General features: G+C 42.2%; 1 protein-coding gene across 4 annotated transcripts in view; it reads right to left on the reverse strand.

The window, feature by feature from the left end:
• Positions 1-13,046: 13,046 nt before the first annotated feature.
• The window catches only part of grin2aa (glutamate receptor, ionotropic, N-methyl D-aspartate 2A, a), a 176,062-nt gene continuing 161,961 nt past the window's right edge, over positions 13,047-27,147 (reverse strand). For all 4 annotated transcript variants that reach the window (XM_074695980.1, XM_074695979.1, XM_074695981.1 and 1 more), the window contains 4 exons: positions 25,853-25,942; positions 24,685-24,782; positions 20,403-20,641; positions 13,047-18,974 (listed from right to left, as the gene is read on the reverse strand). In XM_074695980.1, coding sequence (XP_074552081.1) covers positions 17,016-18,974; positions 20,403-20,641; positions 24,685-24,782; positions 25,853-25,942 — 2,386 coding nt within the window. In that variant the 3' untranslated portion in view covers positions 13,047-17,015. The remainder of the gene's footprint in view (positions 18,975-20,402; positions 20,642-24,684; positions 24,783-25,852; positions 25,943-27,147) is intronic.

Consider the following 27,147-nt stretch of genomic DNA (forward strand, 5'->3'; position numbering starts at 1 on the left):
CACATACACACACAATGGTAAAGCATGTGTGTGTGTGTGTGTGTGTGTGTGTGTGCGTGCGCATACCCTGATACCCACTCAACTGAAACCATACAAGCTACAAGTTTAGCAACAAGTACATATGGTGAGGCAGTAATTAGCCTGATTGCTAATTAGCCTGTAGCCCCTGCATTATCGTTTCTCCTCATTTGCAGGTTCGATTTGTTCTGTGGGAACACGCAGATAAGAAGAAATGATGGGGATATTCACGTAGTGCTGCTGCCTCCATCCACTAAGCCAATCAAACTCAAAGCTGAGAGATGTTCTCAGTTCAGTAACCCTTCATGAATGTTAACAAGATGGAGGGCTAAAGTCGTGTTCCTACACCGAGTACCAACAACCCCTTGTCTTTCACATGAGGTGTGTTTACCTAATGCTGACTGTATATATAATCCACCACAAAATACTTTGATCACCAAATAATTCTGTTTGATAAAGCTATGATGAAGCTTACTTTGTTGTCAAAACATGTAAACAACTACGTAGAAAAACTGCTTTAGGCTTCCCTACCTAATTATTATAAATAACTTTTTGATGTTGTTAAAGATTACTATTCCCGTGCGCAGATTTTCAAACTCCTACATATTTAAACCATAAGCTGTATAAAAAATGGACAAAGTTTCCCTGATGTCACTCATCTGTTACTGAAATCAAATTGCCTGGTGTGGCCATATTGGAAGGAGGGCGGGCTTTGAGTCTCCTCACTATAGGGCACACATCAGTCACATGAGCTGCACTCTGCCTCTGATTTGCTTTGGATATCTTATCAATCTGCCAAGCCAGAAAAGCATTAACCCCTTCCAGCCACCCCCTAATGTGTGTGCCACCACATTTTTTGTATCAGGCTGTCAATGTGTTTATTTCTGCTCTGAAAACAGATTTTTTTGGCTTGGTGTGTATGTGACTTCCACAAGATCTTTACAAGACTTGCTGACTTGATGAGGTCATCACATAAGTATCGTCTAACTGGTCTGTAAACAGAGTTTGTGAGTGGAGTGGAGCAAAGAGAATTTCTGCTTCTCGCTCCCAAAGCTGCCTTGTTTAAAGTCCCACCATGCCGCTCTGCCTATTACTGCTCAGCGCTCAAACCAAGATTACATCCCCCACTGCTCCACACTTGCTCAAAATAATACGTTCTAAATCTGATTCTGGGCCTGGTGTTGGCACACTTCAGACTTCATATTTTACTGTAGCTAAAGCTAGTGTATGGTTTGGAGATACACAATGAGTGGACCAGGTTCATCAAAAGATAAAACAAAACAAAATAAAATAAAACAAAAAAAAAAACAGAAAATTTCAAGGCTCTGGTCAACAGCATGCAGTGTCAAACATCACATTCAGGGTAAGCCTATTATAAGGTACTAAATATGTGCCCAGCAAAATAAAGAAATGAATGAATAAACAAGGGGACTAGAAGTAGTTCACAACTTTTTTGATTGATTGAAAGTAGCTCTCATCCTAAAAAAGGTTGGAGACCCCTGATGTAAAGCTACTATAGGGGCACAAGAGAGACAAACTAAAGACAAAAAAAAATCCTAGAAAATGATGTCTGTGCTAGTATTTTGGCTTCACAAGTCCTATAAGCAGGCCAAAGCCGTGTTTCCAACGAACAAACCGGTTCGGTTTGTCTCAGTGCGGCGCGCATTTTGTGGCGTTTCCACTGGCTTATCTCGGGACAGATCCCCAAATAATGGAGACCATCCATCCCACTTTTTAGGACCCTTTTGTATGGGTGCCAGACTGAACCGATCCGCTCTCAGAAGGTGGAGCTACAAGAATGCAGACTGCCGATTGGTCGAAGGAATCGCACCAGTGGCTGCATTTCTCCTGGTGGCACACAGTCCTCTCTGAATCAAAGCTTGATTGCACTTCATATCAAAGAGCTACATGCCAATCACAGAGAGGACGAAATGCTGGCGAAATGTCTTCCATCTATGCTCTTTGTTTACTGTGTCGCGTTTTGCTCCTTCGTTGGATTTACAAGTAGGGTACACTGTCGCGCTGCTATACGGCGTCACACTGTTATTTAACAGCCGTGGCTTACAGCATCCGGCTTACAGCATCCGGCTTACACGCCGTCTACCACAAGAGGGCAAGGTTTGCTGTGGAAACGCAAACCGGATCAGGCTTAAGTGTACCAAATTGTGTCAAACTGAACCAAACCAGACAGCTTGGTGGAAACGCGGCTAAAGTCATTCTTTTTACAGCTCCTGCAGTGCATTCAGGCTTTACGTTCGGAGCTGAAAGCTTTCACATTAACTGGTTCACAATCTAAAAACAAGAAATATTCCAAAAAATAAATAAATAACAAATACATAAAATAATAATAATTATAAAAAAAACACCTTTCCCTTTGCTGCTTATGGCCACTGACCCAAAATTAATCTTCCCTTGCTGTTTCCGCAAATCTAGCCTCATGGGTAGTCCTGACAAGACAATCGGGCTGTTATGCTGCCAACTGTCAGGGTGACAGCAACCATTCCTCCCATTTAAATGTCACTTAGAAAGATCCACTCAGAGATCTGAAGCTTTGTGTTAAAGACAGTTTGATCCCTAAACAAAGTCCATCATTTATACTCTAACTATTCAAAGAGACAGAAATGAACAGTTGGGGAGTATGGTGAGGAAAGAAAGAATACGATTGCCAGAAGATGAAAAATAATGAGTGCACAGAGAGAACAAAAGCCGGTGTGTTTAACTCAGCTCTCACTGCTGTGCACTCGGCTCAGCTTGGCTCAAAGACCAAAGCAATTAATTACCTGCAGGCACATTACAGACACCTGCAATGATTTATGTGGCCTTTTATGGAGATGCACAACAGTGACGGGTCAAACACAGGATACAGAAGGAGGATCAAATCTAATGCATCAGAGGGAGGAGGGAAAAAGCACAAAATACCCTTTTAAAAAAAGAAAGCTCCAAAACTTCAAACTTTGATTTGTTTAAGGTGCACTGGGCAAAGCTGCAGCTCGCCTTGCCTCAAAAGATCTGCCTGAAAAAGTCTACACACGCATATCCACACAGATGTTAGCCTACATCGGGCTGTTGTTGCGTGTTTTGTTGCTTTCGCCCGTGGGCTCTTTTCTCCCTCTGTTTTCTTCTTCTCCAGCAGAGAGAAAGAGAGAACAAATCACAAAAACTCATCTTTAGCATTTTATGTTGAGCAGAACTTCACTGTGTCCATTATGCCTGCGTGAGATTATGTCTGCCAGACAATGGTTGTGCTAAAATGCCCGTGTGGCTTCACAAGCATGGACTCACTTTGACTTGTACAAGGTTTTAGTCTGAGTGGAGAAAGTGGAGCAGGTAGCACTGATTCAGCACGCTCCTCAAGGACAGGTAAAAGAGGACATGCTGGAAAAAGAGGCATCTGAGGGGAAAACGCTGGTTCCTGTCACTGGAGTAGGACTCCCAACGCTAACATCACCCCGCTCATGGGGACTGATGGGGACTTCTTTTTTTTTATTTTTTACTATTCTCTTTCAATCAGGCTGTTGGAAAGCCTGCTTAGTTGCCTTTGAAATAACATTCGTAAGGATCAAACATTTGGCGGATGAGCAGCAAAGCTAAGTATGAGGGTTGCCCCCATGAAAAATAAGCCAGATCTTTTCTGCCAGTGCTAAACAGCTTATTCTGCCATTGACTCTTGTTTTGTAGCAAGGTAAATTTCTTAAAAGGAACCCTGACTTAAATGACTACTGGACCTTGTTCGATAAACTCTTGTATCAGCTTTAAAATCGCTATCTTAAAAATGTTACTGATAGCTTGGTGCCCATAGGCCACCATTGTTGTTTGGTTGCAATGCAAAGTAATGATGTCAAAAAGCATATGTCTCTGTGTTGCCACTAATAATGGACTGTTGCTGCTGCAGTCTTATAGTCATCGAGTGGGTCTTTTGCACAATCTCTTCTTTTCTTCTCAATTTGAACCCAAGCGTACAGGCAGAGAGAATATTACAAGCCCCAGGAAGACTTGCTGTGCTCCAGGGTACAGCTAATGGGGATCCAAATTAAACAAACAAATAAACAAGCTTTGTGCCTGCAGCAGCTAAAGACGAATCCTGAGGAACACCGAAAGTTGATGAGCCTCATAACTAGCATAGGTTTAAATTAGAGAAGAATCAACAGAAACCAAAGTATTTTTGTTTTATCTCTGTAAAAAGAGCTATGCCAGGGTGATATGGGAGGACATGGCTCTTCTATACTAAAGCACCACTGTACTTTACTGTACTTTGTAGTTGTAAGCAAACAGGATTGCGTTGCCTGCGCTACGTACAAACAGCTGCTAAACTACTGTACGATTTGACAGTTTATTTGTTGACACATTAGCCTACGGATACTTCGTCGCTCCATATAGCTGGCTACTGACATACGGTACGGTACAAACTTACAATGTTTGCTTGTTGTCAAAATAATAGTGCTAAGTAATTGTTCTGATTAATACCTAAAGTTGTCACATTGTGTCTCCTAAAAAGTTGTCTTGAGTAAAGAAAATTAGTTCCAAAACAAACGCACATCTGGTTAAAGGTCAAATTTTTACAGTGTGTGTGAGACTCCAAACAAGAAGGTGGTGAGGGAGACCACTTAAAGAACAGATTAAAGAAGCAGAAACAGAAAAAAAGAAAAAGCTGCTATCCTCTAATGTGTTTACCGTAAAATACCTAATAAACGCCGGGTTCCAATTAAACACCGGGTTCCAAATAAACGCCGGGTGAAGCAGCATGTTTAGAAAAATAGACGCCCGTTCCAAATAATCGCCGGGGGTATGGTAAGTTACTCGGCGCAGCCTACGAGCCACAGTCAATTTCTTTTGTTTTTTTTTCATTCCACGGTCCTAGTTACAGAACACACGTGCATACGCTGAGCTCACAACTGTCAGTTGACTCTTGAAAACTGATTTTTGTAAAAGAAACATAATCAGACTGTACCTTATTAGTAATGGTGCAACGGATCATGATTGATCTGTGATCCGTTTGGATCGACGTAATCGGTTCGGCACACACATGACCCTACAGCAGTGTTTTTTGTGCAGCAGAAGCCCAGAGCGCTCGCACCAAACACCCCCTCCCTGCTCGTCTGCTCGTCTGCCCCGTCTGAGTGCAGACTCAGACGGGCCCATATTTTACTTGACCCAAAACACAAATAAACGGACTCCCACCGAAAAAATCTGATATCGATCTGCATTCACGCTTTATTTAGAGAATTTTCAGCGCGTTACTTTCACACAAAAACACTGCTAAATAAGGCTCTAGTTGTCATCGTGTCGTAAAACGGCGCTACCTCCGCTGCAGAGCCACAGCTGGGTACGAGGCACTTGCCGCTTAGTGTATCAGTCCGTGCGTGGCGTGCCAGATGTAAACAAACGCAGGTAGTCTGCAAGGACGAATTATGCAATAACAACGTAAAGATGAGGAGGCTTTGAAGAGTCAAAGAAGAGGACGTTACCATTTCCGCTGAATGTTATTTTCTGGGAAAGAAATTCCAAATAAACGCCTGTTCCAAATAAACGCCTGGTCTGCTCAGTGATTGAAATAAATAAACGCCCCGGCTACTAATTGGTATTTTACGGTAAGTCTACAAAAAAAAAAAAAGACATGGAAGCAGATGTTGATGTTTTAGCTCAGCTGTTTGAACAATTGATTCTCAGAATGACTAATAGATTTTAATCCATAATCTTGAGTTTTGCTGACTGTGCTATCTCTTTTTGTGTTTTCCACCTGTAACTTTTTGTTTTTGAGGATGCCTGTTTTGGCCAGGTCCCCCTTCAAAAAAAAAAAAAAAAAAAAAAAGTGTTCTTTATCTCAATGCAACTGACCTGGTAAATGAGTGTTTGTTTGTTTTTTTTATTCAGTGACTGTTAATGAGGTGTTTTTACATCTATCATGTTTTTTCAACTGGTTGGGCTGGGAAATGGTCTGCTGGCGCTTGTGCATATATATATCAGATTATTAAACTAGTGCACTAGGGTTTTTATTTTTTATTTATTTACTTTTTTTGGGGGGGGGGGGGGGGGGTGAACACGAGTGTTCATTATTATTATCATTATTATCATTATTATCATTATTATTATTATTATTATTATTATTATTATTATTATTATTATTATTATTATTTTACCAGCCTGTTCTACTTCTGATTATTTAAGACCAATCAAAAAAGGTAGAAAATACTTTTTCCTGATAAAGGGAGACATTCTTCTCTTTCTTTTGGTAGTTTTGGTGTTTATGTAGTCACAGAACGCAATAGTCTTGAGTGTTGGTAGATCAGTATATACTCTTAAACAGCTTGCAGTATGGAGCTCTCTACTCTGAAAATGGCTGGCAGTGAACGAGTTAATAGACCACGTTGGAAATATCTTTTGCTGGGTTTAAATGGGACATCACTTTGTTAAACAAACATTTGGAAGTTCAGCCGTGGGCTACTCATCTCTTCTTATGTAAGTATAAGACTTATGTAACCAATCTTGAATTCAATGTTTTGTACCACATGATTCCACTTGGAATACTTAAATAATGAAGGTAAGACCCCGAGAGCTATCCCAGGTGACTAAAACCCATTACAGAACGGAGCTGAAACACTTCCTGCTCTGTTCATAAAATCAGATAGATTTTTACATTTCACAAAGACGTTAATGTTTGAAGAGAGGTTGAATGGGTTAAAATTAAAACTGAATTATTCTCTGGTGTGAGCAGGGTACATAGTTCCTGATTTGTGTCCCACATAGGACTATTACAGGCTAATGAAATCCCTAGTGAACGGCTGTAGTAGCATGACAAATGTAAAGGTCTGTAACTTTGTTGGAGGTGACAGAAAGAAGGTTAAAGTCAATCTGTGAGGCTCTAAAGCTCTTAGTGATATTACACCCAAAGGGCTGTAATCACACAACCAGAACAAATCAATACAATCACATCGAAGCTGCAAAGTGTATGAGACAGCACTTGTTTTATACGTATGGGGCAAAGCTTTACGGGATCAATGTAGAGATGTTTCTTCTCCTTTTAAACTATCTTTGTATGGAGTAGAAATAAAACCGTGTTTCTGTTATTCTACTGAATGCAATATATCAGAGCACCCAACATAATTTAAATAATGTGCATCAGACTTTCAATTTATGGATTTTATTCTATTTTTTTATTTCTGTACATGATGTACGGTCATGTATTTTTCGTCTACTGGTGATTTGGAAAATCTTTCTTTTAGCCCCTGTCTGAAACACTTCATTTTATTTGCTGTCTCTTTAAGGCTCCCTACTCCATAAACACCCCTTCCTCTAATTGGCCAATTAGTTAAAGACAAGAAGGAGTGGAGTTATAGGCAGACTGCCTATACTGGCTCTTCTGGTCATAAATCAGTTTGGTGATCCTTTGGTGATGACCTCATCACTTCAACCAGTCTCACAAATAATCCCAGGAAGATCCCGTGCTATTTTTAAAGTGGGGCAATTTAAGCCGACTGATTCAGGGATTTCTACAACATATGAATCTGTTGCAGTTAGAAAATCTGCACACATTAAGCTTGAACACTCAGCATCATTACTTTACAAACAGGTTTACAATGTGCAAAAACAGAATACCCCTCTCTGTAAAGTCAGAACTCATTTTGATATTTTCCAATTTGATGCATAGCGAGTAATCAGTTAAACTTTGAGCTGATATAGCCTGAAGTTAAAGACTAGGAGACTTTAAACTTGTGGGAAGATTTCCCAAAGACACACAAAGACAATATATACCTTCTCATAAGACTCAAATTACAAGCTTGGCTTTTTGCGTCTTTCAGAATCAAGATTTCCCCGGCGGTGAATTAAACTGCTGGTGTTATCACGGCTCACTCTCACCCTCTCAGAATGGTTTGTGTTCTGGGACCAAAGACCCAATTTATTTTATTGAAGACGGCGAACAGACAGATTACATAACACAAAGGCACACCATAGCCAGCTTGCGTCTTTCTCACACACACACATAAACGCACACCATGCAATATCTGTTTTTAGTTGTTATTTGACTTCTGAAAAACTATTCGTCATTTTTATCGTTTTTCATTTTGTCCATCGGACACTTCACTCACACTTCTTTTTCCACTTTCCTCCTCTCTTTCACCATCTCTATCTACAATTTTAAAGTTTCAAAACATTGACCTCCTTTTCATTTTCACTTCCCCCTGTCTTTATCCCTCCTGTCCCTCCTCACCTCCTTTGTTCCTACCTTCCTACCTTCTTTCCTCCATTAGCTGACATCAACAAGCTGTCATAAATTCTTAGCAAGCAGCATCACAAATCCATTAACATAAACAATGCAAAGCGTCCTCTTCTCCCTGTGCTCTCGGGCTGTCCGTCTTTCATCTCCTGTTATCATCACTCTTTGCTGAGTCATTCATCAGACTCCATTATTGACCTCAAATCAAAACCATTAACGTTCACGACAAAATAAAGACAAGGCTGGCAATGTTTCCCTAAAATAACACAGTTCTTCTTTTATAAGTTTCCCCTCCAACTTCTTTGTTGTGTTTTAGAATTTCCCACCAAAAAATTATGAAGTTTGTACTGTGTCCCAAGTCAGGGGTCCCACAGAGCGGCAAATGTCAAATAAGGCAGCTGAGTGGGCATGCAACTTTCATTTTTATCATACAAAGATAAAAGCTAGTGTCAAGGTTCCTTTCTTTTACTTTCTTTCTGTCTTATTTTTCTTCAGATATTTCATTTGACATAACTTAGCAGTTCCAGAGCTGTCATCTTTCTTAAATTCATTCACATACATGGATGTGAGGCAGAGAATGATGCACCTTATCTATCCTTCCCAGTCTGGAATAGTAGCACACATTAAAGGTGCTGTGGGAAATTTATTTCTGTTGTTGATTGCAGTGACACCTGTGGCCATGATTGGAAGTGCTATTCTGAAATGAAGACATGGGCACAAACACTCACTTTCATGAAGAGGTTGAAATGATCAAAACTGGGTAACACTTTACTTTAGAGGTCCACCAATTTAATCACACTTAGGTAATAATAAGACAAAGTTTTCGTATTTCTTTGAAATTAGCACATAACTTATTTAAAATAATGTCTAAATTTATTGTCGCAAGTTACAGTTGGTAGGTTACTGTTTTTTTTTTCCAGTTTCTTTAAAATTTACTCCTAATTACGAGGAAGGAAATCACAGCCCATCTCAAAATGTTTTTAGAAGTATCCCAATGTTTCTGCCATTTCCAGAGAAGCAGGTGATAAATAGCTGCTCAGCTCTTGAATACAGAAGTTAGGTTCATTGTTTCCTCTGATAATTACCTTTAAAATGTTAAGTGAAAAATTCAATTCCCCAATAAGCAGTTAATAGTTAGCTATTTGTTGTTTAATTTTGCCATGTTCTTTAGTACCCAGTTTGTTGATAAGCATAATTGTGATCACATTCAAAATGATAAACCTTTTTGATTAGGCCTATCATGTCTTAAATGATACAACTGAAGGCTTCAGATGTGATATTCACCAAGAGTGGGGTTGTAAATTGGCCTTACCTGATTGTGATAGACACTGCGAGTACAGGCGCACTGCAAAACAGAATCTGGTCAGAAGTTATGTGCTAATTTTCACTAGATTCTCATGAAAATTTGGGGCTACTTTCAAAGAAATAAGAAAAACTTTGTCTTATTATGACCTAAGTGAAATTAAATTTGCGGACCTCTAAAGTAAATTGTTACCCAAAACTGCAATTGTATGCCTGATTGGCCAACAAATACTTGTCCACTTGTATTCAAAGGTGGCCTGCATTGCTGTCAGTTTGAGGTTGAATACGAACATGAGAAACTATCAAAACAACCTTCGAAAGGGTCTTATGTATTCGTAAAACCTTGAAAAATAACATTAAATTGCTCTCATCTCTCAAATAAAGAGCCACATGCATTCATTCATAACAACATCCTACCCAGCACTTCAGAACGCAACGTCCTTGCGATGAAATCATGTGCCTTTAAAGCACACGTGATGAAATAACCAGTAATAAAACGCTTTCAGAAGAAGTGTGACGGCATTCAGCCTTCAAAGGCTCCTCTAAAGAAGCGTCTCTTTGTGTGAGGAGACCATTGATAGGAAGGTATATTGAGCTAAAGCACACTACTTTGATCCCTTTTTTCCTCCTTAATAATCAGACCCACTTCTCCACCCTCGGCTCCGCTAAAGTATTTGAGAATAATTATAAGTGTAGTCGGCAGCGCTGTGCTAGTGTGAGGAGGTAAGATGAGTTTAAAGATTCCCACAGGATGGATTTATGCGATCCAAAATGGCCTTTGATAGAAAAATCTATCTGTGAAGACTTGTGGCACACACACCAGCACACACTCTCAGAAGCAGGGAGGGCCGAGGGGGACGTGACCGTGCCAATTGTTTGTCTCCCAGAATCAAGTGGGAGGCGATTTTCAGAGGACCAAAGGGCAGAATGGAAAATGACAAAATAAACGAGAGCTCTTCTCTCCATCTTCTCGTTCTTTCATGTGCTGCCCGGCAGAGGAGCAGTGATCTGCCCTGGCCTTTTGTTGAGCTGGCTGACACAACAGCTCACACAAGCACACAGTAGACCGGAGCACACTCTTGTTGTCTCTGTGTAATCTGATGAATGATACTCCTGTTTCAATTATTGCCCCTCCTCTGAGCCTCCTGCTATCTTTCAGGCTATTTTCAACACACACACACACACACACACACACACACACACACACACACACACACACACACACACACACACACACACACACACACACACACACACACACACACACACTCCAAACCATCTCAGAAACCACATCTAGTAAGGTGTCTTCACTCCTTGCGGGCAGCTCCATATACTTGAACTAAAACATCAGCAAAAACTGATGATGAGTAAGCCGCAGTTATCTCTCTTCGGTCTGGAGAAGTTATCACGGCTGAATTGGAGGCCAAAAGGCCAAGAGAAGATGGGATAGAAAGAAGTGGCCAACAGAGTCGAAGAGCGCCCTCTGAAATGTGGCAATTCTGGCTCTTAACATGATCTGTCACTCATTCTCAAAGCCGCCTCTGAGCAGGGGTCTTAAGGTCTTGGGTCTGTGTCAATATTACAGACTGTGGCTGTGGGATGAGGATACATGAGCGTCTAGCCAAGTGTCTGTGCACACCCTATCTGGACTGAGTTTGGAGAGAGTTGTGGACTTTTTTCACATAGGAATCACAAACTTTAACTCTCACTGCTGTTGCTGTTAAGCTTGTTTTGCTGAAGCCGGCCGGCTCCTTGGCCAAACAGAGAGATTCCTGAAGATCTCTGGTTATCTAAAATACTCAACAATCTCCAAAGTTAGGGTCCCCCCTACCACTGAGGCTGACTGTCACTTACAACTGCTGCACAGAGGGGATAAAGGATGGAGAGAGTCAGTTGTCATTGTAGCAAAAGTTTCCTAATAAGGCTGTTTTTTGATGCTGATTTGCAGAAAAATTGTTATCAAAGCTGCAGAAACATTAAACAACCAACAATGAATGTAGACACGAAAATGTTAACAGATAAATTCTTACCGTGGTTATGAAAGAGGCTGTTTGAGAGGCTGCTGCAGGAGAGGAAGCACATAGCTTAAAAATCAAGGTCATCAGAGGAAGCTGAAAGCTTTGGAGATTGTGACACAGAGTTTTTCTTAAAGTAAGATGGCCGGCCCCTTAGGAAATAAACATTTTTGGTAATTTCACATTGATGCTGTTAAAGTTACTGGATATCTTTATCTTTGGATGGATTTTTATAGGAGTCCCTGAGCTCTATTGTCTTGTTGGCTCTTCTAGATCATTGCAAGATGAGTGGTAGTAGTAGTAGTAGGAGGGATGAGCCCCAAGTGGACACTTCAGGAACTGCAGTTTTTAAGGTTAGCTTGAATGTTATCTTTAGATCATCAATTGAAAATGTAAATTGTTCTAAAAGGTGTTAAATCTTTGATTGATTCAACACATTTTTATAGTCATAATTCATAAAACTTAGAACATCTTTCTAAAAAGTAACCTCATAAAAGTTGGGTATTATCTTACTTTTGGTCCAATTAGGTAGTCAGCTTTTTTCCAGATTCAGGTTTCTCGATAACAGGATTTGTTTGTCTTTTTATTTTATTTTATTTATTTTTTTCTGGGGAAAAAAAAAAAGGGGGGGGGGGGGGGGGGGGGGGTCATCTCAAAGATACTTTTTTATGACAAGATAACTGCCTCCGGTGGCATCAGTCCATCATCCAGAACCACTGTTAAAAGTCATTTTTGCTCAAGACAGTTCTTGTAACTCTCACATCCAACAAATCTCAAGGATGTTTTTTTTTTTTTTTTTTTTTAATCTTCACAAAAAAAAAAAGAAAAAACTCTAAATTCTTTGTCTGGCTTACAAAGCTCTTAACAGGAACAAGCAGGCCTGTGTGTTGTAGGCCTACCTAGGGTCTTTGAAGCCCTGTTTCCATTAGGAAGTCCAGTTTAGATTAGAACAGTTTAGTACAGGTTGGATCGGTAAAGCCTGATTCTGTTTTGCATTTCCACAGCCAAACAAGCCCATCTTGGTTGGCCATGTCCACACGACAGGTGTAAACATTTAAAAATATTTGCGGTTTCCCAAATAACCCGGCTATGTGTGGACATGGCCTTAGTCTGGCACCCCCACGAAAGGGTGCCAAAAAGTGGGATGGCTCGCATCAGTCATTTGGGGGTCTGTCCCAGGATTAGTCAGTGGAAACGCTGCAAAATGTGTGCGGTGCCTAGACGGACTGAACTGAACCGGTTGGTGGAAATGGGGCTATAATGTCCCATCACAGTTATCAGACTGAATGTGTGCTGATTCTGTTTCTTGACCAGGGACAAAACACCGAAGAGCTGCAAAAACAAAAGGAAACTCTGGAATATCATCCAGCGTTTTTCTTCTTTCCTGTGGAAAAAAAAATCTGTCAGCACAAAAACCAACAAAGGGTTAACTTTTATCTAAGGTGACGCAGGCACAGAGCCCGGTGTGTATAATGTAAATTTTGACAGGACAGCAAACCTTGTGAATGGTGAAATTTTATTCTAGTCGCTCTACAGAGAGAGGGAGAGAGAGAGAGAGATAGAAAGAGAGAGAGAGAGAAACAGTGCCACTGTACAGAAGAGCTCCTGTGAAATTCACACAAAAAATATTGTTTTTACTCTTTATCATTTATAATTCTCCATGATGATGTATTCCAGTATGAATTTACAAGCGATGTATACAGGTGTCGTTTCTAAATATATTCAAAATAGTTCCTTAAAAGTCTTTGAGGAAGTATTAGTTTTAAAAAAAAGCTCTATTCTTACAGCAAACCATAAAGAAAGAGGTCTCGTATCTTTGGAGGGAGGGACAGCAGACTCAAAGTAGGGTTGCTTTTTTTTTCTTTTATCTTCTTTACAGTTGAAGTCCTGACTACACATGAAGGAGAGGGAAGAGAGAAGCAGAGCTGGTGATACAGTAATTCTCACCTGCCATTGGAGGAAGAGCAAGGATGTCCCGCCTTACTGAACCCAAGCCCTGACCTCCTGACCCCTTTGACCCGCGACCCCACTGGGCGTGAACCCGGCCTGATAGTGACCCGCCCGCCAGCCAGTGAGGAAGTTGCACTGGGGTCAGGTCCTCGCCATCTCCCCCAAAACAGCAGCAGCATCTTCATCATGTTTAACATAGATAATTGTTTTTTTTCTCTCAAATATGTATATACTCACACCTGGTTACAACGCATTAGTGATCATAACATCATAACAAAAAGAGTTAACCAAAAAAGAAACAGAAAACAGTAAAATTGTTACATCTGGGGTTGCATGCCATCACCTCATTATTTATCATTAAATGTAATTAAAATACATTTTTTGTCATTAAAAAGAGCAGGGTTGTCATCACAGGGGTGTGTCTGAGAGTGTGTGTGTGCATGTGTGTGCGTGTGTGTGTTTGAGTATGTGTGTGTTCCAACAAAAAACAGCATCAGTTTACATGACAGTTCTGTAAAAGTAGAACAAATAGAACAAATCATCATGAGTTCATAAAATGCGAGGGTGCTGTTTGATATTTTTTTTTACATGTGCATATTGTTCACTTGTCAGCTCACACAAGCAGCATGTGAAGATAAATATGATAATAAATATGCAGATAAGATGCAAAAAAAAAGAAAGAAAAAAGACAAATGTCGCTCTTCAGTCAATATCAGGGGAGCAGATCAGGGAGCAAGGAGAGGTTCACTGCAGTATTCCAAGAGTAGAAAAAAGGGCGATATGACCGAGATGGGGCTTCAATTGAAACACAGTGGCTAATGCAGCGACTGCCTTTAAACGCCATGGAGAGGACACAGAGAGAGATTCCTGTATTCCACATAGAGGAAGCTTTCACGGCTTGGATGTTTAATAAGCATCCTCCACTCTGGCGAGAAGCGTAGCTGCACACGACACTCCTCACACAATCTAAGCTCCCTAACGCCACTCCTCCTCCTCATCTCTCTTTACTTGGGTTGCATGAGCTCGGGCAAAAAGCCGAACTGGAAGACCTGGGACTGGTAAACATCAAAAGGAGAAAAGTTTGATTCTGCACTGCAGCCGTTATAAATCACGTTGTCTTTTTTTCCCTTTTTTAAAAGTTTTCTACAAAACAAAAAAATTTGCGCCACATCATGTCCTGTTGCCACAGCTGAAGCTCTCCCCCAAAACACACAGAATCATCCTGAGGTATTTTATTTGATACAATTTGGCTTTGTGAATCCAATCAGTCAAGCAAATCAATCAGTCAGGAAAGATGGAGACATGATTTTTCTTTTGACTGTACATTTTGTACAGTGTAATGCTACAAAAAAGTGTTTCTTGTGGGCACGAGTGTACATGGAAGAATGTGCATGTGCAAGTCTTTCCTGCTAAGTGTTTAAAAAAGAACAAACAAACAAATAAACAAACGTATGCAAAAACAATCAGATCAGGAAGCAAATTGTTCTGGTAAAGACTTCAAGCTTACCCAAAGTTCTGCCATGCACACACACAACTTACTCCACACTAAGACAGATACATGATTGATGAGCACATAACAGCAGAGCCTCCTTGGCTCCATCCCTCTCCTTTTTGCCCAGTCCAACCCATCCCACACCTCCACCCAAACACTCTATGAAGGTAAACAAGGGATCTGTCTCAAGTAGTCTTCAGATCCTCAAGAGCCCTGGTTGATTGCGGGTTGACAGTAATTGATGACCAATAACTGTGAACCCATCCCGCAGTGAGACTGTACTGGTTAGATACTGTGTAGCACCGCTAGTTTTGTCCCAACCAACCACTCAGAGTTCAATTGTACAAAAACTGAAGAAAACAAAGTGTAGCTCTATAGTTATCCAACACGCTAGTGATGTGTCATGTTGATCGAGGAAGAGAAGAGGATGGAAGGAAGGAATTGTCAGTGGTTGTTTTGTAGCTAATACCCTGTTTTTCAATGACAGGAAGGTCAAAAGACAAAAAACATCAGTGTCCAGCCCATCCCCTGTCCGATGATGTGCTGGACACACTTGTTATTTCATCCTTTCTCTCCCTTGTTTATCTCCTCTTTGCTCTCTTCCCTTCCACCACTTTCCAGCTCTTTTGCAGCAAGAGCCATAGCGTGACGCCGGTTTACTAAGCACAAAGGTCAAGGATAAAGGTTTCGATTGTACAAATATCCATCCGCCACATCACACGAGACACAGTCCCTTTTTCAAAAACATGTAAAATATGTGAGTGTACCTGTGTGTATTTTGTCTTCGCCAAGACTGAAAAAAAATCGACACATGCAAAAGAATCCACTACTCCTCATGGTATTTTTCAGAAAGCTATGCTTTTTCAAAGCAAATGTGGGAGAAAGGTTTTTAAAACTAATGGCTACTGTGCTACCAAATAAGCAAACACTAAAATCCTACATAGGGGGATCCGGATGCCAGAATCCCTAATAAATCTTATAGTTAAATAGAATAAAAAAGCAATACTTTGCTATTATTTTTCTATGTGCAGCGCCACAAATGAAATGCCCTTCAACTGCCTCAGGTTCACGTGCTTGTCTTTCCTTTTCTTTCAGTCATTTTGTCAGTCTGTCTTTTTACTTCTGTCAGTCTGTAAACATGATTCATTAATAGCACCTACATAACTCTCAGCCTCTTTCCACTATCAGGACCCAAAGTCCAGACTTACCACTGGAAACCAAACTCTCAAGAAGCCTACTGATACTTCTCTTTCAGAAACTATCGGAAGTTCCCTTCTGTGTCATTTAGTCAATAATCCTTCCCCCTCTCTCTCTGCCAGGTGCCTCTGTGGTCATATTTGTCAGAGTAACGAGCAGCAGACCGCCGGACCAGCTCACTGTGATGCCTCTGCCTTCCTGGGATACCTCCATGTCTGGCTGGGACATCAAACGTGCCCATCTGGTCTCCCTGTCAGGCCTCCTCTCGTAACCCAGTGAGCCAAAATCTTGACAGTGGAGGTGGAAAGGAAAAGGAAAAGGAAAAGGAAAGAAGAGGGTAGCAAGAGAGCAAGTGTCTCCCTCTCCCTCTGGTTCCCTTCCCATGTAATTTCTCCTATCCTACGAACCACTTCTCTCGTCACAAATCCAACGTCCTACACTCAGAAGTCCTCTTCACTGTCGGTCTTCTTCACTGTCGGTCTTCTTCTCCTGCTAAGGGGATACACCATTTCATACCTGTTCAGCACACAGGGGTTAATGATTCCCCTTCCCTTTTCACCAGGATACCTTATGCCAGCCTTGCAGCCTTGCAGCCAACTCATTGGTACATGGCAGAGAATAGACAAAAATGATGATATCATCTGCAAAGAGAGTAATACTAGTAGTACCATCAGACCCATTGGCACAAGTTCTTTTAAATTACAATGTCAAAGAGAAGAAGAAAACGCAGTGTGGCTATGGCATCCATTGGTGGATAACATAGTTGATAAATTATAATACAAACCCAGAGAGGAGTAAAGAGGGGAGAACAGAATATTTCTTATATCAACTAAACATCCGACTCCAGGCTGGGGATTTTTTTATACACCCGTCTATTGCTGAACTGGGCTGAGTTTAGGACGCCTCGTGGGGCTGGGTATGCACTAGTCTTATTGGCTGAGTAAGGCATCACATGCTCTTTATTGTACATGTCATTGGCTATCCGCCCATCCCTTGAGCAGTATGAAGTGGTGGATTTAACAGAGGAGCGGAGATTGTTCGCATCGTTACGCGTTTTGACGGGGGCAGCTCCAAGAACCGATACAGGCGAGGCCACAGCCAGCTGTTTGTAAATATCAGTGGAGCTACGCCCATGAACCAGTCTACTGCTGGAGTCATCCCTCAGTGAGTGGCTGAGGAAAGGGTTTTCCGAGCCATGGGCTGGGTACAGGGACTTGCTCCTTTTGCTTTCCTCTAGATTATGGTTAAACATCATTGATTTGGACCCAGTGCCAAACAGTCTGCCGGAGTAGGGACGCATGCCAAAGAGGTTCGCATAGTGGGAGTCAGATGTGGAGTCCAGAAAGCGATCTTTCTCCTTGAGGCTGACACTGCGCGCCGGTCGGCCGAGGTCTACATCCTTGGGCTTTTCTAGCATGATGTTGTCAAAGGAATGTTGACGACTCAGCCTTAAGCGGTTCCTTTTTTGGACATGAGGCCCATCCGTCTGCGGCCAATACAGACCAAACATTTCGTCTGTTTGCTGCTGCTGTTGGTGGTGCATGCTGGGGCTGACCAAAGATTCCTGGAGAAGCTGGTCCTCACTTATATCGTACAGGTTGGCTGTGTGGAGGCATGCTTCACAGCGGTTATATGGTGAGCGTGTGGCAGCAGGCGCAGAAGGTGCAACAGTAGGGGGGTACGACCCTGCTGTTGGGTAGCTAGCGGTCACTTTTGACAAGCAGGAACGGCAGTGTGTCTGTTTGTAGCGATCAATGGATTCATGTGGGGAAAGGTTTTTCTCTTTCAGGCTGTAGTGTTTAGAGTAAGATGTGTCTGGTAGAAGATCTGAGTCGGTGTGGTGCAAAGGGGAGGAGTTCAGGTGAATGATGGGCTGCTCACACTTCCTGTAGTTGTCACTGTGATCTGAGTAGATCTCAGGGTAATCCAAATCATCGGCAGCGAGGCCGCGACTTTCACGGTAGTGGATGGGGTCTGAGTGCAGGCTCAGCTCGCGGTCTGAGTCAATAGTATAAATTTTCTCTCCTCCTCCTCTTCCGGATTGGTTGGTACCGCCAGTGACCTGCTTAGTCTTTAAGTAGGACAGTTCCACCTCACTGCAATCCCTTGGGTATTTTGACGGTGCCGATCTTTTTTTTAAGTTGTCCTTGGGTTTCAGGTGCTTGTTGTTTTCTGGGTCCTTGTAGGAGGCTGCCCTACTGGAGCAGTCAGAGATGTCAGAGTGGGCTGCATCCTCAGGGAGGTAGCGCTGGGACTTCATGGACATTCGTGGATCCGGCATCAGCATGTCTGGCATCGGAGGGGGCCCAGGTGGAACTGAACGGAGAGTGTCCACTGACTTCTTCCACAAGGTGCGCTGTGGCTTGGCATTGGTCTGTACGGAGTCGGCACTCACTGCCACCTCTACTGTGTTGGGATTGGCATCATTCAGGGTCAGAGGATGCTGACCTCCCTGGAAGATGTAGTTATTAAGGTGGTCTTTGTGGCGGCTGGCAAGATAAGACTGCAAGTCACCAGTGTCCCCGTAGATCATATCTTTGGGGGCATAGCTTCGGTTGTCAGCGTAGATGAAGTTTCCCTTCTCTGCCATCATGTCCATAATCATGGGGCCAGCTGAGTGCATGAACTCACGTTTGGGGGAGTTCATGTGGGAGCCACTCAGGTTGGACATGTTAGTCATCTGCTTGGCTGACTTAATGAGCTTAAGCATCTTGTCCTGAGGGCTGAAGTCTAGATCTGTCTTTTTCTTCATGTCAATGTGGACTCCGTGGATGCAGCTCCAGATTCCCTGCACAGACACAAAAGGTTGAAGATGTGAAAAGAGGAAGGGAAAGACATACAGAATGAGGGAAGGATTGAGAGGAAAAGAGACACAGTAGAGATGAGGGATGGGGTAGAACAGAACAGGAAGGAAAGGGAACGAAAGCAAAGGAAGAGTGTCAGAGTTATGATAGCTCTCTACTTTGACCTAATGTATTGTGTTTTGTTTGTTAAATTCAAACACAGTTGGGTACCCAGTGTTACCTTACTGTACAAAGACAGCCTCTAACCACTAAATCAACTCAAAGTCTAGTAAAGACATTTAACTGCATCCCTCAGGAAAGATTTCAGTCTTTCGCCTGAGATATGATCTGGTAGATTTAACCCACTGGTGTACTGGGACTTTTATTTTTTTTGGCTGAAAAGGATGTTTCACCAGCTGCCGGTACCCTTTCTTGTTCTTGTTCTGGTTCTCACATCCTTTTGTAGGCCTTACATACTTCACTGAACATGTAAGAAGAACATGTCTTTTTAGGGACTAACAGCTGTCCATAAAAAGCCACATCAAAGAGCTTTCATCGATGGTTCAAGGAGCATAACCATGACTACCCCTCATTTCACAAACACATCCTTGGATCATATTTACAAACTCAAGTGTATTTGTTCCAGCACAGTTTGCGAAGCTCATCAGCACAAATGAGAACGTTGTATGCCCTAAATCACTCGAGGACGGCTTTGAAGTAACATCTTTTTCTAGAACCTCACTTCCCCGTCCCAAAAACTTTCCTCTCCACACCACCCCCTTCTGTTAACTTAGAAAACAGAGCCACACTCTGCCTCAGAAATAGTGCAGAGACACTGCAGTGCTTTTAGGCATGCAAGTCCATGTCTTCTGTTCTCACACACAACAAGGGAGAGCGCTGACCTTTTAACAGAATGAGAGGGAATAGATTGATTTAGCTGGGGTTTGCCTTGATTTCATCCAAAAACAGGCTGCAATTAGGATCTATTTTTGTCGATTCAGGGCTGCCTCGTGATCCCTCCTCCCATTCTCATGCTCTCTTCTCTTTCTACATTGTGCAGCCCCCCTCCTTTCCTCTTGTTTTATGCAGTTTCTTGGTTCAGCAGAGGCTCTATTTCCCTGCATGAGTGTGTGCATGTGTGCATGCTGACTCTGCTGTAAGCCATGCCTGTTTGACCCCAATAATTCAGCATTAGCCCCAAGTATGCTTGCAGTGCCTCATTGCACCTCATAGCCTTGTACATGACCACTTTTAACCCAGTCAGACAACCCTAGGCCCATATATTCTCATAACCATGTAGTCACATGTGTCTGCATACACTCTGTGTTTCTAGAAGCTGATAAACTAAGGACTGTTGTTGCAAGAGGTGTGTTTAAAAATGAATCTTGTGTCAAACTGTCAAGTTTTAATAACCTGCCAAACAAAGTCCTTACCCTGCTGATGGAGAAGAGGAGTCCTGGTGTGCCGGTGCAGACCCCAGTGAAGCAGTATCTGAGCCTCCAGTAGAAGAGATGCTCGGACACAAAGGTGATGAGAGAGAGGCCCATTGCTGTGGCCAGCATGTAGAAGACTCCGGCCATGTTGTCCACATCCAGCTGACTGGACATTACCTCATTCTTCTCGTTGTGGCAGATACCTGTCAGCCACTGGGCCTCCAGTTCTTCCATTTCACCTGAGAAAGGAACAGGGAGAGACTAAGATCCTTCACTGAATGACTGGTTGGCGTTTGAGGGAGTAAAAGCTACCGTGCAAGATGCCAAAAGATGCTCACCACAATATTGTAAATGCTGCCATCAACAGACTTTTGGCTGAGCTACAAACCAACAAAGAGGTGATGTTGCCAACCTGTCATTTAAATCTCAGAAGCATCACCTATTGGATCCAAAAGAAGGGGTATGAAGCCAAAAGACTGCCAATGAACAGATAGTTCAAGCGTCCACTGACTTTGTGGCCAGCCTAGAAATTGACCAAAAGAGCAAAGTGTAACCTGGCAATCAAATCTCTAATTGATTAAAACCTCACCGTCACAGTTTACATGTTGAATTCTGGTGTATATATCTTTAAGAGTTTGGGGTTTCTTTGGCCCTCCCGCTCCTATATTCCAGTCACCAACATGGGACCTGATGGGACAAACTGATTGTTTCTTTAGTGTTAATGAAAGGAGGGTAGAAAGCAACAAAGACCTTATCTTTTCTCATTCCTCACCCAGTGTTCCCTTTCCTCAGCCTCCTCCTCTCCCTCTCAGGCTACATCGGTGACATTTGGCATGTGGCTAATCCAATCTATGTCACTCAGGGATGGATAACTAAGGCTGTTACTGAGCAAAGACAAATATCATTGTGCTGGTCAGCTTGATGTCTTAAGGGTCAGGGCTCATTTAGATGTCATTAATCCTTTTGGACATCAGAGAAGAACCAATCTCATCCTATGTTTGCAGGAGCAGTAACCTTTTCCTGTGGTTCGAGGAACCTGTGGTGGAATCAGCGGCATCATGGAGCGTGCTTAAATGAAATCCTTTGATATCAACAAGTCACTTTAGCTCATTTTTAAATCAAGTGCATTCAAGGGGAAAGCTTGTGGGGGGCTGTGGCTCCCTGCACTGTTGCTCTAGCTCCAGGGGGAAGTACTACTGAAATTCAAATTTTGCTCTCTTTTCTGCAGTCAGACGGCTCAAGCAATCGTCTGGTGATCAGTCAGCTGGAACACAGGAATACAAGTATCTACAAGTTTTATCCGCTCTTTCAAGGCCTTAAAAAAACAGTTTACTTTGGAGTTTATTTTGAGATATGTGAGCATGGTGCCAGAACTTTTCTGAACTCACTGTTCTCCATGACACTATTATCAAACCACAAACACTCCAACTATTCCATTTCGGGACAGCCACTTGATGACAGCACTCTGCTGAGAGCTTATCTGCACTTTGAAATAGGACTCCGTCATAAATGGTAAAGCACAAGTAGTTCCTGACCCTGACTGGATGATACTTCGGTCTGATGGATTACAACCTTGCTGCACTGTCAAAATATATAAATTCTAACTGCTACTTCTAGAGGAGAGGGATATTTCATTGTGACTATTCTGCCAGAAACTAGCTCAGAAAAACTACAGGGGCACAAATCAGATATTTTCCATACTGTTCTCGAATAAGACTACATAAAAACAAAGCTAGTTTTTTTTCCTCACAGAGTATATGAAACATGGATGCAGTCCCAATGACGTCACTCATTGGTTTCTGAATCCTTCCTTCTAGCTACAAACTAACAAAGCAGGGGTGACTTCCAGCAAAACTGGGTTTCCTTGGCTATCAGGTCCTGCCTCAAGTGGTCACCCCAGTAGCTGCAAGTTCCTGCTGTTGGATTAGTTTCATTTTTCAGCACTTGATCCATTTATGTATTTGTCCATTTGTTCCTCCACTCTCTCCGGACCACATCTTCTCTCTGTCCGTAAAAGCCTTATGCTTTCCGCCCACATCGTGTCTCCCTGATCAAGTAGCATCTGCCAGGACACCTCACCTCCATCATCTATCACGACCAGCCCTTCCCTCACTGCCTGTCTCCCTCTTTTTACCTGACATATACGCTCTCCTTGTTGTTCTTTCTACCTCCGTCCTTACTTTGACCTCTCTTTGGCCATTCTCTGTTTGACTGTTTCTTTCGGCACCCCATCCATCCATTTGCTCCCTCTGTTTCTAACACTCTTGGTTTTTCAGATATCACTGTTAATTTATTTTTCCTTCTACACCTGTTGTCTTCACACGCTCTCCTTTGATTTTAGACCATACATGGCCAACTAAGTGGACAGACGGTCACGTAAGTTACATACTTACCCACTATGTTCACATGTACGCAGTATTCAGACTAAGACATTTTGTTCAAAAAGTCACAGAAGGGAATGCAGTCTTGTCTGTGTATCTCGTTCTGGCTGAGAACATCTCACCCCGCTTTGATGGGTGGCGCTGTTTCCCTTTTTTGATAAGCAAAGTTGGGGGCATATCAAACTAGTTTCAGTTCACTCGAGGAGGAAACATTTCAACGAAATGGCAGAGGTTCATGCAGCTGTAGCTCTCCATGTTTTCATGTATGTACACGCCATGGTGTTTGTTGTGTTGTGGCCATAAATTGTATGAGCATTTTAACTTTATTCACCCTGGTCATCTCCTTCCTCTTCCAGCTGAACACCAAGGTGTACCGAGACATGCCAGGCCCTGATTAATCCAACCATAGTCCAATAGCAATCATGCTATCTAGGTATCTCAATCAAGCTACGCTTAGCCCGATCATGGTCTGACTAAGCTGTTTACATGGATTTTAATAGTCAGATTTCGCATTAACTAACCAACTGTACCATAGTCCAATAGAAATCACAATATCTAGGTATCTCAATTGAGTTATGCTTAGCCTGATCATGGTCTAACTAAGCTGTTTACATGGATTTTATTAGTCCAATCTCGCATTGACCAAGCTCATTGTCCAATTTTTGAAGCTGCATGTAAACGTGCTGACTGATGGAAGGTTAATTGAAACTGAGGGTACAATGAACTTAAGAAGCTAAGAGAAGGTTTTCAAAGAATGTGGCTTCTATACTGAGACCTCTATCAGTTGACAGTTAAAATACGACTGGGATCCCATTAATATGTAGTCAGATTAGGTTGTTAAGCCATTTGTCCATTTCCACAGCTCTGCACTAAAGAGTGCAGAAAGAAAACAAGAGCAAACTGCATGAAGCTGAAAAACAGTACAAGTGTGTTCATGCTTGAATATTACTGGAACATTATGCTTTGTGAATTGGACCTACACTTGGAGTAGATAGCTGGGGCTGATAATATGGTACACAAGTTTTGGTGCGTTCAATGGCTGCAATCCATCGGTTTCATGTCTCATATTTAAGCAAACAGTAAAACGATTGAAAAGGTGCAAAAGCAATCCAGATTTTAAACATCCCGAGGGTAGATTTGAACTGAGTAACTCTGCTATAAACCCACAAGCTGGTAATGATTGGATAGTGTTATTTACAGCATCACGAAACAAAAGCAAAAACAAAAACACTCAGCTTGATTCTGCTGAAAAAAATTATGCAGCCTTAATATATGATGGAGTGTGGCCTGCATGCTCTGCAGTCCTGATAAGATTTGGTTAGAGAGGATTATTGTGACACCAGAGCTCATTTAATCAACTTCAATGCACTTAATGTAAGTGGCTATGAGCACTTGCATCAGCAAAACACTCTCAATGTAAAATGTAAATGAATCCGTCACCAAAACCTCAAGCTTCTTTGCTTTTTCTCTGTTTTGCAGCAGGAAATTGTTTATGTAAGAACTTCTGAGGCTACTGTAATAAAGGAATGTGGTGGTTCAGATAGAGTAATACGTACACACCCACACAGACATGCACACACACACACACACACACACACACACACACACACACACAGATTTGGTGCAGAGAGGAATATATTAGAATAACTTACACACCCTGCCCTCTGTTTAGAGCAGCCTTTTGTGTCCAGAATAACATCAAAGGACTATTTATACTTCACTGCTTTCCCTTTGTGCTGTCAGCAGACAAGGCAGCAGAGGTTTGTGTGTGTGTGCGTGTGTGAAGGAGTGTGCATGAAATTACAAAGCTGGCAAAAAAACAATGTAACCTCTCGTCTTCGTGGAGAGTGTCAAGCACTTTGATTCTGTGTACGAGAACAGCGTGCAAGTGTGTTTCTCACCGTCCCCGATAATGGCCAGGATGGCAAGATCCACCTGTCGTTTCCAGTAGGAGCCTTTCTGCAGAGCGATGCCGTAACCAGTGGTGGCAAAGATGTACCTGGACACATTTGCATCCAAAGACACACACACACATACACACACGCATAGACGAAGGAACACACACACAGGAAATGTATGTCTAACCTGTAAACTACTATTTTGCTTTGATTTCTTTGGGATGATTTCTTACAGATATAAGACGGTAACTTGTGCATAATGACATGTACAATGATATGAAGTGGAAATTCAGGTCACAATCCAAATAACAAAGACAGCTCTTATTTCTCACCAATGACCATATTGCACTTTTGTTTTTGCAGGAGTAAAGAAACACACTGGCGAGTGCAAAACCAAACTGGTCTTTTGTCAGCTCCTTCTTTGCTAAAAACTTAAGGAACTCAAGTTCAGTTCTTCAAGAGCAGCTGGAAAAGCTGAAAAAGCACAGCGAGGACATGATCAGAGGAGCAATATCAGAAGAGTCGTGACAGTGAGTGGAAGGAGAAGCTTTCGTCTTCTGCCTTTCTCGGTACATCAGACCTCCAGGAGAACTCTAAGCCTTTAAAAACATCTTCATCCAGAAAATGTCTTAACTAAGACAAAACACAGCTGAATTCCAAGAAGTGAGTAAAAAGGAATCTGCCAATGGGGTAAGAAAGACCTACTTGTCAAGTTTCCTGATATAATAATATCTTAATTCAAAAAACTGAACAGGTAATTCTTTCTTACCCCATTTGCAGATTTTTTTCAAGCAATTCAGACTTCATTTTTGTCCTTGAACATCTTTAAACAAAGACATTTTCTGGACTTTTCAGATGAATGTGTCTAATATTCAGTCTTGTAAGACATTTTTTACTGTAAACAAGACATCATCACTTGCTTAAGATTTCCGTTTTTACAGTGAATCTGATGCAAATGAAAACTTCTCAAAGTCTTCCTGCAGGTCCAGACCAAGACAAAGTTTGGTACCCACAACCCATTAGAAGCTGATCATTCGTTTACACAGAACCAGAACATTAGAAAAAACTTTTCACAACTTCACACGATGATTTGGAGTAACAATGGCATGAGCATGGAGTGAGGACGATCCACGTTTAAGGTGTCTTTTCAAAGAATTGAAACTTTGGTTACCCGCTTCCAATGGTCACCAGCTTACACCCCTCATCTCTTCCAGCCATGTAGTTTAACACTGCAGCGTCGTAGATGAAGGCATCCAGTTTGCTGCAAGAAGAGGACAGAAAAAGAACCCAGGATAGAGACAGAGGGAAACAGACAGGAGGGTATGAGGGCGTGAAGAACAATGCAAGCAGCTTTACTTTCTTTCAAAGAGAGTGAGTGAGAATTGCACAGGAGGAGACAGAAAGCAGAAGGGTGTGTGGAGGGGGTCTTAATTCTCAAAGCATGTTGTTGTGGATCAGTTCTAAAGTGTTAAATCATCTCCAATAGGACTGCAACCCAAGCGTAGCCAAACACACAGAGGACACAGTGGGGAGTGGCTGTGGTTCAATACGGCACGCTTCACTGGTGAAAGGACCTTGGAGGCAAATAGACGACCTAAACAAACTTTAGACAGACACAAACATTTACGCTCCCTGTCTCTCTTTCACCCTCTGTCCACACACACACATGCACGCAAACATACACACACACAAGCAGGTTGCAAAGTGGAACGTTCAAACAAAAATTATCCCAGACTCGGACTGACATTTTCACTGTAACTGATGCCATCACTAACTGCTGCTCTCTCACGCTGTCAGAGCCTGTTCACACACTCTCTATCTCACATGCACACGTACAAAATCACACACACACACACACACAGCCCTGGTAATAGCCCAGTGACTGGCTGGCATTTACTGAATGTCAGATCCAGCCCTCTAACGGGAGGCTCACAGCCGATAGTTCAGCTGTGTAATTAGCTTAACCCAGCACTGGCTCCATCCACACGCAGGCTGTGTGTCCAAACATGTAGCAAAGTGGGCGTGTGTGCTGAGGTGTGTGCGCTCTGTGAGGTATTGCATGTGTGTGTGGCTGCGGTTGTGTCGTGGAGCGTATTTCTGAGCATGGATTTGTGCGTGCCTGTTTCCAAAGCCATCCAGACGCAGTGTGGCTCTAATGGCTCGGAGGGGGATTTAGCTGTCACGATCTGTCACACCTTTATTTGGCTGAACTAAATGTTGCTGCACAGATTCTCTCACCACTTTCTGTGCATACCTTTGAATGAAATCTTTGGCATTTCATTGACTGTGGCTCTCGATCTTGTTTCACGCTGCTACAAGGAGAGAAATGTCTCTTTTAAACTGACCGGTGGAGGCATTTCAATATTTTTTTTCCCTCCTATCCAACATGACTCTGGTTATAACTATTTCCTGATTCTAAATATCCTGATACTGTTTTGATTACACAATAAACTCTCTACTGGCTCT

Source organism: Halichoeres trimaculatus, unplaced genomic scaffold (assembly GCF_033239565.1).
Source record: "Halichoeres trimaculatus isolate MK-OKI-2021-1 unplaced genomic scaffold, fHalTri1.1 fHalTri1_scaffold_20, whole genome shotgun sequence".
In the NCBI taxonomy this organism is placed as follows: domain Eukaryota; kingdom Metazoa; phylum Chordata; class Actinopteri; order Labriformes; family Labridae; genus Halichoeres; species Halichoeres trimaculatus.